The sequence below is a fragment of the Fragaria vesca genome, linkage group LG1 (assembly GCF_000184155.1).
Source record: "Fragaria vesca subsp. vesca linkage group LG1, FraVesHawaii_1.0, whole genome shotgun sequence".
NCBI lineage: Eukaryota > Viridiplantae > Streptophyta > Magnoliopsida > Rosales > Rosaceae > Fragaria > Fragaria vesca.
In genome coordinates this window covers 7,682,027-7,695,140 of record NC_020491.1, presented here as the reverse complement: position 1 = coordinate 7,695,140, position 13,114 = coordinate 7,682,027, and the positions used below count along the sequence as shown (strand labels likewise).

At 38.4% G+C, this 13,114-nt stretch overlaps 2 protein-coding genes across 2 annotated transcripts in view; one reads left to right on the top strand and one right to left on the bottom strand.

Annotated features, from left to right (window-relative positions):
* Window positions 1–1,439: 1,439 nt before the first annotated feature.
* On the top strand, window positions 1,440–9,264 carry LOC101295448 (exosome complex exonuclease RRP44-like). Its single transcript, XM_004287666.1, has 24 exons — window positions 1,440–1,625; window positions 1,737–1,874; window positions 1,964–2,121; window positions 2,215–2,270; window positions 2,359–2,481; window positions 2,606–2,736; window positions 2,844–3,084; window positions 3,460–3,616; window positions 3,769–4,009; window positions 4,268–4,424; window positions 4,577–4,645; window positions 4,956–5,081; window positions 5,251–5,303; window positions 5,445–5,551; window positions 6,225–6,279; window positions 6,377–6,476; window positions 6,842–6,953; window positions 7,199–7,319; window positions 7,439–7,498; window positions 7,589–7,694; window positions 7,774–7,869; window positions 8,159–8,240; window positions 8,327–8,392; window positions 8,648–9,264. The coding sequence occupies exons 1-24, from the start codon at window positions 1,572–1,574 to the stop codon at window positions 8,850–8,852; spliced, it is 2,814 nt and encodes a 937-aa protein (XP_004287714.1). The 5' UTR covers window positions 1,440–1,571; the 3' UTR covers window positions 8,853–9,264.
* Window positions 9,265–9,400: 136 nt separating this feature from the next.
* LOC101295161 (uncharacterized transporter YBR287W-like) overlaps window positions 9,401–13,114 on the bottom strand; it is a 4,428-nt gene continuing 714 nt past the window's right edge. The window contains exons 2-11 of the mRNA XM_004287665.1: window positions 11,774–12,065; window positions 11,612–11,691; window positions 11,407–11,531; window positions 11,196–11,317; window positions 10,893–11,102; window positions 10,688–10,786; window positions 10,481–10,581; window positions 10,337–10,389; window positions 10,046–10,231; window positions 9,401–9,921 (exon numbers count right to left, since the gene is read on the bottom strand). Of these exons, the coding sequence (XP_004287713.1) occupies window positions 9,797–9,921; window positions 10,046–10,231; window positions 10,337–10,389; window positions 10,481–10,581; window positions 10,688–10,786; window positions 10,893–11,102; window positions 11,196–11,317; window positions 11,407–11,531; window positions 11,612–11,691; window positions 11,774–11,908 (1,236 nt within the window). The 5' untranslated portion in view covers window positions 11,909–12,065 and the 3' untranslated portion in view covers window positions 9,401–9,796. The remainder of the gene's footprint in view (window positions 9,922–10,045; window positions 10,232–10,336; window positions 10,390–10,480; window positions 10,582–10,687; window positions 10,787–10,892; window positions 11,103–11,195; window positions 11,318–11,406; window positions 11,532–11,611; window positions 11,692–11,773; window positions 12,066–13,114) is intronic.

Below are 13,114 nucleotides of genomic sequence, written 5' to 3'. Positions count from 1 at the left end.
GAGAGAGAGAGAGACGTTTCGGGTGAGACAGATATGGCTGATGGATTTGGGACCGAGGGTATTTTAGGTATGATACATAAGTAAGCTGTTGGATTTGGGCCACAAAATGGACTTACATGAACAAAAATGTTGGGGTGGACTTATAAAGAAGAAAATGTTAAAAAGAGGGCTTTTATGAAATTTTCTAAAAAATTAATTATGCACAAAACAATGCACCTAGCCTAGCCTAGCCTGGTTCATTAGCGTTTATCGTGATTAAAGTTAGACCCGATTGGTTCATGAATGTCATTTTTGTTAACAGATCCGTAACTGTTTCTAGTTAACCAATAAATCACGGCTCACCGATTTATTATGTCTTTTCTTAACTGAGGTTGATAAAGAGACCGGTAACCAAGGTTTCCTGCATTTTATTGTCGTAACATATTTGGTGATACTATATTTCATCATGTCACTCGTATGTTGCGTTTGTTTGACCATACAGATAGAACACTGCCTCTCTATGTCAACACTAGACACAATGTGCAGAGCGTAAACCGAGACAAATATGCTTGACGCAATGATATGCACGCTTGGTACTCGGGACTACATTAGATCTTCTTATTTTTAAGACTCTCATGTACTTATGTGGGGTGTCTTAAGTTGTATTAATATAAACTCATGTTTGGTGTTACATATGATTAGATGGTAGTTTGTTTGGTTTATGGTTTAGAATGATAGTGCTATCAAGGATGGCCTATTTGAGTACCCATAATAACACAATTTAAGGAGGCCAAAATGAAAACAAGTATTACGTAAGCTCATTTATTTTAGTACCAAGTAACATTAAACACAGTATTATCTAAACTGGACTCCTTATTTAGCACAGTCTCATTTAATCCAATGAAACAAACATGTAATGCACTATCTCATGTTTGTGTTTTTATCTGTTAATTCAGTCATGCTAATTATGTAAGTTTATTTTCAACCGTCTGATTCACGTGTCTCTAATTAAAATATTCCTAGACTACATTACACCTCCTTATTTATGGACTCATGTGGGTTGTCTTAAGTTTTACTAATATTAACCCGTGTTTGGTGTTGCATGGTATTAGAGTAGTTTGCTTGGTTTATAGTTTAGAATGATGGTTTTATTTAAGGATGACCAATTTGAGTACGCATAATAACACCATCTAAGGAGACCAATTAAAAACAATATGCTACGTAAGTTTATTTATTTTAGTACCCAGTACACCAAATATGATACTAACTAAACTGAGTTTTTTATTTAGGACAATCCCAGTTGGTCTCAACAAACAAACATGTAAATAATTTACAAAGTTTAGACTTTGGTGATGACCGAGAGGCGAGAGTTAAAGATGGGTTCCGATTAGGTTAAATCAGAGCCGTCACGTGCTAACCACGTGTCACTATAAACCCAGCGATTATTTACCCGGCCGGATACGAAAACCAACCTACACTCATTCCCACAGTGCCTTCCCTCCAAACTCGCCGAAGCACCCAAAAAAACGACGCCGTATTCATCCTTCTCCGACAGCGAACCACCCTAGCTCCGCCACACCTTTCCGAGAACCATGTGGCAGAACCGGTCATACAACAAGAGAACCAGAGGAGGCAAAATCACCAAGGTCTGAATCTCACTCCCCTATTTCCCTCCCAAAACCATAAACCTCTCTCCGCTCTGATTTTCAAAATTAGGGTTTGCAGTCTAATTAGGGTTTCTGTTCTGGTTTTCTCAGGTCGTCAGAGAGCACTATCTCCGCGACGATATATACTGTGGAGCTCCGGTATGCCAAAAGTGCAACGCCGCCAATGCTCGCCTGAGCGCCGCCGCTTCCACCGTCCTCATCCTCGACACCAATGTGGTGCTCAACCAGGTTCGAATATCATTTCTATGGTTTTTGTTGAGTTTGCACTATTGAATTTGAATTAGGAAGTGATTTTGAGCTTGAGACTGGTTTTGCAGATTGATTTGATTGAGAATGCAGCCATTAACGACGTGGTGGTGCTTTCGATTGTGCTCGAGGAGGTCAAGAACAGGAACTTGTCCGTTTACAATAGACTTAGAGCCATCTGTAGCAATTCGTTGCGGAACTTCTATGTTTTCTCTAATGAGCATCACAAGTAGGTTTCGGTTTCTCTTTTTTGCTTTAGAGTTTTCGTTTTGCGAATTTGAGCTCTTGTTTTGATATTTGGTGATTTTTGGTCTGTGTATAGGGATACATATGTCACAGACATGAGTGGAGAAAGTAAAAATGACAGAAATGATAGAGGTTTGTACTTGTGCTGATCTCGAGCTCTTGTTTATTTTTGTGCTGGTGTAATTCAAATCTTTTTGACATTGAAGAAATTGTTATTCAGCGATTCGGGTGGCTGCTCAGTGGTATCAAACACATCTGGCTGGATCAGTTCGTATTTTGCTTTTAACTAATGACAAAGAGAATAAGAGGAAGGCTATTGAAGAGGGGATTACTGCAGAGACAGGTGTGTATGCGTGGTTACTGTCTGTGTTGTCAGTATAGGGTCAGGCGCTTTATTTTGTGTGTCAGCTTCAAGGTTTCATTTTTTGTGAGGAAGTTTGATGATGTTACTACATTGGAAATTTCAGTGGAGTCGTATGTGAGATCATTGAGCCGACCAGATTTGCTTGATCTGCTTGTGCATCCTGCATCGGCAGAAGTGATCATGGAGGAGGCTGAAGATTTAAGACCATCAAAGAAGAAAGTCCTTTATGCCGAGGTACTGTAATGCTGATTTCGCAAGCTTTCATGTATTGGGAGCTGTTATAAGGAGCATGAAAAACAAGGTGGTTCTAACTAGTTTCTTGTTCTCATTTCTTTTGGCAGCATAAACCCTTGTCAGAGATTACCTCTGGTATCAAGATTGGTATGTACCATCAAGGAAAACTTAGGGTGAACCGATACAACCCTTTTGAAGCATATGTTGCAAGCCAGAGCCTCAGTGATGAAATAATAATTTATGGACGTGCAAACATGAATAGGGCTTTTGATGGTGATATAGTGGCAGTCCAGCTTCTGCCGCAGGAGCAATGGCATGAGGAGGAAAATCTTGCTATAGCAGATGAAGGTAATTAATACATGAAAATGGTCTGCATGCATTTAATTGGTTTCACGAGGATTAGGCTTGGTTTGAAATCAAAAGTCTTAGTTTTGGGGCTAATTTTGGTTCTAAGTTCTGATTAGTTTTTCAGGTGGAATACAAAGAGAAAAATGAAATAAGATATCTTCCCATAGTAGAAAATAAAGCAAGTGGTCTCTTAATAACTACTGCTAGAGTTTTGGTACCTTAAGGCCACATTTAAAATTGCGTAGCTGAGTATTTGGAACCCATATTGAGGATTTTTCATTTTGATTTTTGAAACAATGCTTCTTTCTCTGTACTTTTGGTTTTCTCATTGCATTTTTCTAATGAGTATATTGTGTACACTGTCCTCTCTCACAGAGGATGATGCAGAAGAAGGTGTTCATCTGGTCCCTGGCAGTGCTGATGATGTTCCTAGAACCACAGCTCAACCACAAGATTCTGCTGGAGAAACTTGTTCGGTTTCAAATCGTCCATCTGGCCGGATTGTTGGAATTATAAAGCGGAATTGGCACTCGTAAGTTGACTTAAGTTGTATCATTTGCAATTGAAACTTAATGTTAGGATTCGGATTGCACTACTGTTATGCTTTGTCGGTAGAGTTGTTACGATGAGCTTTTCTAAATATTGACTGTGTTATCTGATACAAACAATGAATCATTCATGTAGTTATTGTGGATCGTTGGAGCCGATGTCTAAGCCTGCTGGTAGTGGTGGTGTTGCCCATGCCTTATTTGTCTCAAAAGATTGTAGGATTCCTAAGATTCGAATTCAAACTCGACAGCTAGAAAATCTTTTGGACAAGAGAATTACTGTGGCGGTTGATTCTTGGGACTGTTCGTCTCGTTATCCGTCTGGCCATTATGTACGAACCATAGGACAAATTGGTGATAAAGATACTGAAACTGAGGTATGTTTGAAGGGGTCCAATTGCTTGCTATACTTTTTTTAGGAGCAACCATTTTTTACTTTCCTCAATTTGTAGTATATTTAACATTTGTTTTTTAAGTTTGCAATTTATCTCACTTGTAAGGGTGGGGAGGGGTAAGGGATTTTAATATGTATTTTTTGGAAAACACATTTGTTTTTTTATTTAAACAAAAAGCTAAATGGACATTTACCATAATTAATATGCCAACAACTATCATTGGGTTTTTGGATCCTGCAGGTGGTCTTGATTGAGAATGATATAAACACAAGACCCTTTTCTACTCAAGTTCTAGCATGCTTGCCGCCACTGCCATGGTCCGTATCTTCTGAAGATTTGGCAAATCCTGTTAGGGAGGATTTGCGACAATTACGTGTCTTTAGTGTGGACCCTCCTGGTATATGACCCTATCCCTTCCTTTTCTTTTCCTCCTTGCTCTTCTTTCTCTTCCTACTTTTTTGTTTTTCTTGGTTTTTGATGTCTTGTGTTGAGAAAATGTAATGGTTCAGTTAACATTGAGCGGAGATACTTTGCTTCTGGTTTATGCAGGATGCAGGGATATTGACGATGCACTTCACTGTACAGCTCTTCCAAATGGAAATTACGAAGTTGGTGTCCGTATCCTCATATATTGTTTTACTTAATTGTTGATGGGTGTTGACAGTGCTCTGCATCTGGAAATGTGTAGCCTTGCATATAGTGTTCAAGTTTTCCACTTGTTTGGCTCAAGTCATGCCACACATGAGGATATTAAATTATGGAGTCTCACACTTGCATATAACCTTGGGCTGCTCCACCCATTGCCAGTTGTTGAGTTGGATGCTCCCATTCTATACACACATGCATCATCCTACTACATTTATGAGGCTTCATGGAATCTTCTGCGAATAGAAATTATCAACAAAGTGTAATCTTTAACATTCATTAGATATTGCCGATGTTACAAATTTTGTACTTCCTGGTAACCCTCTTGACGATGAGGCTTCACAAAGGGGCACTTCGGTCTACCTTGTCGATCGACGCATTGACATGCTCCCGAAACCTCTGACAGAAGGTCTAATTTGTTTTTTTTTTTAAATGTTATAGCGAGTATATGTTGCTTTGAAGCAACATATACTGGTTCGTGGGTTCAACTGGCATCAAATGTTACCGTCAACAAAAAAATAGCGAGTATTATCCTAAAATGGTTGAGTATTTACTGATCAATAATCCTTATTGTCCAGATATATGTTCGCTCCGAGCTGATGTGGAAAGGCTAGCCTTTTCTGTTCTTTGGGTATATGCTTACTCACTGAGTAGTCATGATAGGATACGTTTAGTCTTTGTTTACTTATCAGTTTTAACATATTTATGTTCTAAGGCTCTTTTTTCTTTTTGTATTTGGAGATTGTTATATATTTGTTTAACTGAATTCCAGGAAATGACATCTGAAGCTGAGATTATATCTACTAGATACACAAAAAGTGTCATTAAATCTTCTGCAGCATTGTCTTACGTTGAAGCTCAAGCAAGGATGGATGATAGGTACATTTGTATTGCAAGTTAGTTGCACTATGGTGGATAAATTCATTTTAACCACACCAGTTATTTCTGTTAAGAACCATAACTGTTTTTTATTTTGTTCATTTTAACCACACCAGTCTTATCATTTATGTAATATTGTTTCTTCTAAATATGATCATTATTTGTCTTCATGTAGATTCTTATTCACCTGTCAGGTATATACCCATATAATGCATTGCTACATTGGTTTGGGCAGAGGATGGTGTGGTGATATTACAAATTCATTAATTAGTCTGCTGCACCAGTTTAATACAGAAAATAAGATGGATATTATAGAAATGAGTTGATCCAGACATTATTGTTAAAAAATTTCTTTTGGGGTATCAGTGGGTTGGGAATGCTCATAAAAGAAATTAACCTAGAATCCAAACTTGTTTTCGCTCCTCTGGTGGATATATAAAAATAATTAAATATAAATGTATAGATGTATACACATGTATGTAAATATGTATGTATATCTAGTATTCTAGTTGGTATAGAAGGAGAGAGAATGAACTTAAGTTGCCAGTGTCCGTTGGGGTTTTGGAACTTGCCTCCACAACATGGACCGTCTCCTTTTATGTCCTCTTATTAAAATTTCTTGTAGCTTTAGATTCTCATTATAGCTCTAAGCCTCGTACTCCTTTCATTTCAGCCGGTTGACGGATCCAGTAACTACAGATTTGAGAAACATGAACAGATTAGCAAAGGTTTGCACTTGGACCATCTGGTTATAGATTCAAACAGATGCATATGACTCTTTGTTTCCTAACTTCTCTGAGTACCCTTTCGTATACACTGCTACAGATAATGAGGTCAAGACGTATTGAGAGAGGAGCCTTAACTCTTGCATCTGCGGAAGTCAAATTTCAAATTGACACTGAGACTCATGATCCCCTTGATATTGGTGTGTCTTTTAATAGCAAGTTAATTTTTTTCTCTCAGCATAATGGAAATTCTTATTGATGGTATTACTTACACTGAGAAAGAGATCAGCTGTGCTGTTGCATAATTCACCAAGGAAATTTTACAGCATCTCTTGAAATTAATTGCTCAGTAACTAGGCATAATCCATTTTATGGCAGACTTCACATTCAAATTATGTTATTATGTGTGGTATTTTGAGTTATTTACCGTAAGAGCATTATGTGGAAGGACATCGAAAGACATGAGCGTTATTGCTCACTTTATATTTGAAGTTCCCCCAGCTTTCCGTCAGCTAATTTTTATTTCTTCAAGCTATATTTTTCAAGTTTATAACTGCTTCCGCAGGTATGTACCAGATACGTGAAGCAAACCAAATGGTTGAGGAGTTTATGCTTGCTGCTAATGTTTCAGTTGCTGAAAAGATTCTTAAACATTATCCTTCGTGCTCACTATTGAGGCAAGTCGATGTATTTTTTTTTTTCAAGTAATTTCATTGCCTCATGCTATTTTCCTGAAATGGACTTCTGGTTGCCTTTTTCTTACAAATTAGAGTAGCATTGTAATCTATGTTGAGTTGGAATACATCATTTCTGGATGGATTCATTTTCACACTTTTCTGGTTTTGCAAAATAGGCTTATACCTGCTATTGAACTTTGCGATGTCTATTTTGATCAATTCACATCCCATGTGTGTTTGTGCAGGCGTCATCCTACTCCGACACGAGAGATGCTTGAACCTTTGTTACGTACAGCTGCTGCTGTTGGTCTCAACTTGGATGTTTCATCATCAAAAGCACTGGCTGATTCACTTGACCATGCTGTGGTAGGTGTTAGTTTCATAGGCATGTTAATGATATGAGGCTTATGGGTTTAGCTAAAGTTATAAGATATTTTCTCCTCTCTCTCTCTCAAATACTAATAGCAATGTAAACGTTGTTGCAGGGTGACGATCCTTACTTTAATAAGCTTATCCGTATATTGGCAACTAGATGCATGACACAGGTAATTTTCTTTCAATGGTTAAGTACAGCGGATTTACTTTATAGAACACCTTTATAAACATATTAATGTTCCTTGTTTTGCATAATCTAGGCAGTTTATTTCTGTAGTGGGGAACTCACCCCTCCAGAATATCTTCATTATGGGCTTGCAGCCCCTCTGTATACCCATTTTACCTCTCCTATAAGGAGATATGCAGGTTAGTTTCACTTTCAGTCATTTTGTTCTCGGTGATCTGAGTTACTGTTGTTTGACTTGAGAAGTATGTTTTTCTACAGATGTCATAGTGCACAGATTGCTTGCTGCATCTCTGGGTATACAAAAGCTTCCAACTGTATTCGAAGATGGACACCAACTCAATAGTATTGCTGAAAGTATGGAATTTTCCATAACTAAGTGTTTGCTTTGAGTATTAAAATACTTATTCCTGTGCTTAGATATCTCCCATGTTCATAAGTGATAGTATAGCAATAATCTACTTGCAGCAATCAGCTTGGGTATAAAATGTGCCCATTTTCTGTACATTGCACTAACAGAAGTTTTCTCCACAAATTTGCTTTTCTAAATTAAGATTGTATATCTTCTAAAGACAATCCAATGGCTTGTCTATTTGTGTAATGCTGCGTATTTCTCATGTTTGCTGCTTCATTTGTTGTGTTACAGATTTAAACTATCGACATAGGAATGCCCAGATGGCAAGCCGGGCCTCAGTGGAACTCCACACTCTGATTTTTTTCAAAACACGGTTTGAAGCTCTCTCTTTCTCCGTCTCTGTTGCTATCCGTCGCTCTCTCTCTCTCTCTCTCTCTCATATTTCATTTGCTCATGTAGGCCAACGGACACGGAGGCAAGAGTTGTGAGGATAAGATCCAATGGATTTTTTGTATTTGTCCCCAAGTATGTTTTCTAAACTCATTCAGAATCCCCAAGTTGTGTGTGCGTGCGTGCGCGCTTTGTGATTTGTGACGAGAATGTTATTAATTATCTTCTTCTGATTACATTCTGGCTACTTTCTATGTGTGACTGATTACAAATCAGTTGTCCCATATAATGCTACTTCCATTGATTTCATCTGGATATTCAGTCTTATGTAGTGGAGCCAGTTGTTTGATAAACTTATGAGTAAACTCTTTCTCTGTCTTTCTCTTGCAGGTTTGGCATAGAAGGGCCTGTGTACTTGACCCCGAGAGGTCAGAAGGGAAGTGGAGAATGGTATGTAGATGAGCAACAGCAGAAGATTAGAAAAATGGATGGTAGCATTTCATACAGTGTTCTCCAGACGGTGAGAATTCATTTGGAGATTGTCGAGCCCCAGCCCAATAGACCAAAACTCGAGCTTAAGCTGTTGGATGAGTAACCTGTCCTCCCTATACCCTGGACAGTTGTGTGAATCAGGAGCTATTGATTTTATTTTATTTTTCTGGTAAGAGGAGGAGCTATTGATGCTTTGGTTCGAACAATCGTCAGCAGCAGGGGTTGCAGCACAGGAAGTGTATATTTTCATTCATTTGATTCAACTCGATCCTTTTCCTCAGCGTGAGTGTTCACAAAATTATTGTAGAGCTTAAAGATTTAGGAGCAGACTGGCAGGTTAAATATTGTATGGAGGTTTCGTACTGGGATGGGAAGGCCTGCCATAGGTTTTGCTTCAAAAATGTGAATCATACTACTTAGGTGGTAGACCAAGGTTGGAGTGGCGCAATGAAAATCTATCTAAACTGAGTTTTGATGGTTTACGTGTATAACTTGAGCTTTTGCCAACAAAGATAGTAGGAAGGTTGCCTATAGTCTTCAACTGTTTAAACTCGCTGTTGGTCGGAAACGATTGTTCATCTCCAAATTGTAAATCCCAACCTATATGCCATTAACGACGAGAAATCAAGTGAAAATAGGTTCTGCACGGTTGCTGGTTATGTGCAGTTCAGTTTGTTATGGTTTTACTGAACTCAATGGCAGGAGAACAAGTCACAAGAACAAATATTTCACAACCTACATACATAACAGATTACAGACACAGGGTATCAATGACTTGGAGATTCATTGACCTGTGAAAATCCAACTAAACCCTAATTCTATTCATATTTCACTCCTACTACACTATCAGGTAAATAAAAGCATGCGACCTACAGGGTCTCCTAGACCACCCTAAACAAAAATTTCACTTCAAAAAACTAATTGAATCAGAACAAGACACAGAAACCCAGATGTAATTCAGATTCATGCTTCGCTCCTGCGTGCGAATTGCTAACGAAAAATGATGCTACATACTACTTTCTGAGGCTTTTTGCCATCCTCAACAATTCAAGACAAGATCCACATGTAGACAGTAGACCACACAGTGAGTGCTAGGGCACAGACCAAGTATGTCCACAGGAAGATGACTGAGCACTCTGCCTCGGCGACGTCAAACAGCTGGGTTATGGTACCTGCATTTGCATCAAGTAGACATGTAAGTGCTCCTGTGGCTTGTTCAGTTGCCGAATTGAGCTGCATTGTTCTGTTAGGTCTATTTCAGTAAAGTGTTAGCAAATATTGCAATGGCTTGCTTACCAATGTTCATAGCAGGTGGCAATGTGAACTGAACCATCAGCACAAACTTGAATAAAGGGTCTGGTGGGAGAAACCCTAGTTGGTCTGCTCCTTTTACAATCCAAATTCCAATTACTGGAAGTAGAATGTATCGAACAAGGATGATTGCAAGGAGGACAGGTATTTTGATTGTCGATGCTCTTAAGCCTATTTGGTCACAAGCAAATAGTAGTGATCACTCAGTTAGATCTTGAGAAAGTACTCAAGTAGTCTAATGTTGGAAAATATTGAATATCTCATTTGGTACATTACCTTGCATGAGATTGCCTCCAAGAATAAGTGTGATACAAGGAATAGTTCCATTCCTGCACAGTGCATTAGCTGTTAATTGTCTTGAAGTTGTTTGATTGAAGCATAGGAGATGCCTTCTAAGCTCTAAACCTAGCAATTACTTACCCGAGTTGTGTAACTGAGTCTTGGATCACTCGGAGGGGGGCGCTGTCACCAATTATCAAGCTTTTAAGCCATGGAACTGCCCCGAAGACAAATCCAATGATCTGATCATAGACATCAAATTGAGCAAACATGCAACTTATGTATCAGTCTTGATGCCTTATGAAGCACTTACTAATAGAATTCAGATGAAATGCTATGAAAACTCACTGCAGCTACAGTTGGTGGTGCCATTAACTCATGTAAAATCTGTTGAAAAAATGCTAGTATTGTTCGGGCAAATGATACATCTGGTTCATGAGTCACTATCTGCTATTTGAGTAATCCAGACAGTCCAAAGAAAAGTTTGAGTTAATTTTTGCACATAAGCCAGAATCTGATTCCTAAGTATGACAGTAGAAGGATATATACTTACAGCAGGGGGGTGATCTGCGGATTTAGATGAGACTACAATAGAGCCCTGCTCTTCATCTCCTTCTTTGAGAAGGTGAGTTGCCCCATCAGCATCCAAGTCCTTATTCGGCCTCTTCATGGCCACCTTTTCAGCTTCTTGAAGTGCTTTAAATTTCACAGATGAGGATCTTATCAGCTGATACGTATAAGTCCAAATGAAGAAACCACCAAGCTGCAGTACCAACCAAGTGAAAATTTGTTAGCACCAAGTCACCAACTTCATAATTCACTGATTTACATCATGAAGAGCAAGCAATTTTCTTACCGCCATGGAAAACGAGGCATATGCGAGTCCAACTGCACTACAAACTTCATGATCGCCGAAGGGGTTTCCGGCCTCATGACAGGTTGCAGGCACAAGTATAAGCAGAAGGTTTCCCAAGTTTGCTATATATTCAATAGGATTGATCATAATTAGTTCATGAGCAAATTACATCAATGTGAGAGTTCAGGAAAGAATTTTGAGCATGAATCACCTGATGAACATGAAGCAATTACAACGCCTTCCTGATAAGGCTTTGGTTTCAGTATCTTTACCACTAACCATCCAAGAATGGATCCAATAAAAAATGTAAGTGCCACATTGACAATCATGAACCACCTGAAAAATGAAAGATCAAACTGTCCATGAATCCGAAAGGTTCAAGAAAATGGGAAAATTTTCATACAAGTGTAGCCTACCATGAAATGATGTCATCAAATGTGACAGTCTCGGCAACACTTGCAAACATGAGGGAAGGTGTGAACACCACAAACACAATCTGCATTTGCAAATGAAGCCTCAAAAACTTTCGAGATCACACGAAAACAAGCAGGATCATGCAGAAATTTGAAACAACATACCTTATTCAAGGATCTTCTGGCACCCAAAGGAAGAAGATTGCAATACTCAGTAGCCATGTAAGCTCCCAACAAACTGATTATCAAAACTTGCAGAACTGGCATAGATGCCACCTCAAACAGAGTCCAGAAACCCATCTTTTTCAAATGTAGCTTTCGATTTCCTTCTGTTTAGTTAAATCTCTGCTGCAAAGTGCTACCTTTGGAAGTGTTTAAACTTTAAACACTGCTTGACAATCTTCAAAACCCCTTTGTAACTTTGCTAGAACAATTCCAAAGGAAGAGAAGCGGAAACCTGAGTAACAGAACAACACCAAAAGGGTTTAACAGAAAAATCCAAAGCAGACTAAAATCAAAGTATTGAGCTTTAAATTTTACAGGGAAACAGCCAAAGTGCAAAAGGACGTTGCTTGTGCACTTTTGTAGGAATCGGAAATAACCATGAAGATACATTACATTTGTCAAGACTTGTTTCAGTACCATACTCCCATCATTGAGCTCTCGTCTCTTCTATTGCCCCAAAATATTGGACACGTCTCAAATTTCTTAGAAGTGTCAAAGATCTTATTTTTCTTGGGATTTTGCTTCATTACTTTCCTCTGGATATTTACTTGGGTTCATGAATTTGATTTCAAATTGGTTTTTTGAAACCCAATTCCAATTGGAGTAAAACTTGGTTGGCAATACTATAAATGACCATTTTCTTCTATAAATGGTAATATGCAAATACAAATGGTCTAGATGAATATGAAGTATAGTTGGAACCAACTAAATCACTTTCAGACTCTGGAATTTGATTCCCTTTCAATTTCTGGAGCGCTTTTTAAGTAAAGGACTGGACTGTTATAGAAGACAGAAGAAACATGATCGAATCAAAGTAGATAAAAGAATAGGACCAAAATGGAGACAAGAAAGGTAATATTGGTCACTGGTCTAAGAAAAGTGGATAATTAAAATGACAGAGGCATAGTGCTAGGCCACAAATCCGTTATCCAACAATTAGTCTACCTCAGTTAGAACTGTGTAGAGCAATTAGCTTGATTTCGAGCAATTTACAACTGTATAGAGCTAGCTTACCATTGAAGAGAATAACTTGCATAAATGTGAGAGAATTTTCCATATCTCAATGACGTGTAACGAGTCATCGTTATTGATCATCATCCTTTCTTTTCTCAGATAAGAATGAATCAGGAAAAGATCAGAAGAAGAAGCAGAAGGGTTTTGGCCAATATATGCGAAGTCAGATCATACGTGGAACTTGATTCTAACGCAAAGCTGGCTGTGGTTTCTTCCATGGCGGTCGATAATGGGAGTAAGACCAGTAATGGAATCTCTCTCTCTCTC

Coding starts and splice junctions, on each gene's coding strand:
- LOC101295448 (XM_004287666.1), top strand. CDS start 1,572: ATGTGGCAGAACCGGTCATACAACAAGAGAACCAGAGGAGGCAAAATC. Junction 3,085..3,459: donor TCTTGCTATAGCAGATGAAG/GTAATTAATACA, acceptor CCTCTCTCACAG/AGGATGATGCAGAAGAAGGT. Junction 8,393..8,647: donor TTTTTTGTATTTGTCCCCAA/GTATGTTTTCTA, acceptor TTTCTCTTGCAG/GTTTGGCATAGAAGGGCCTG.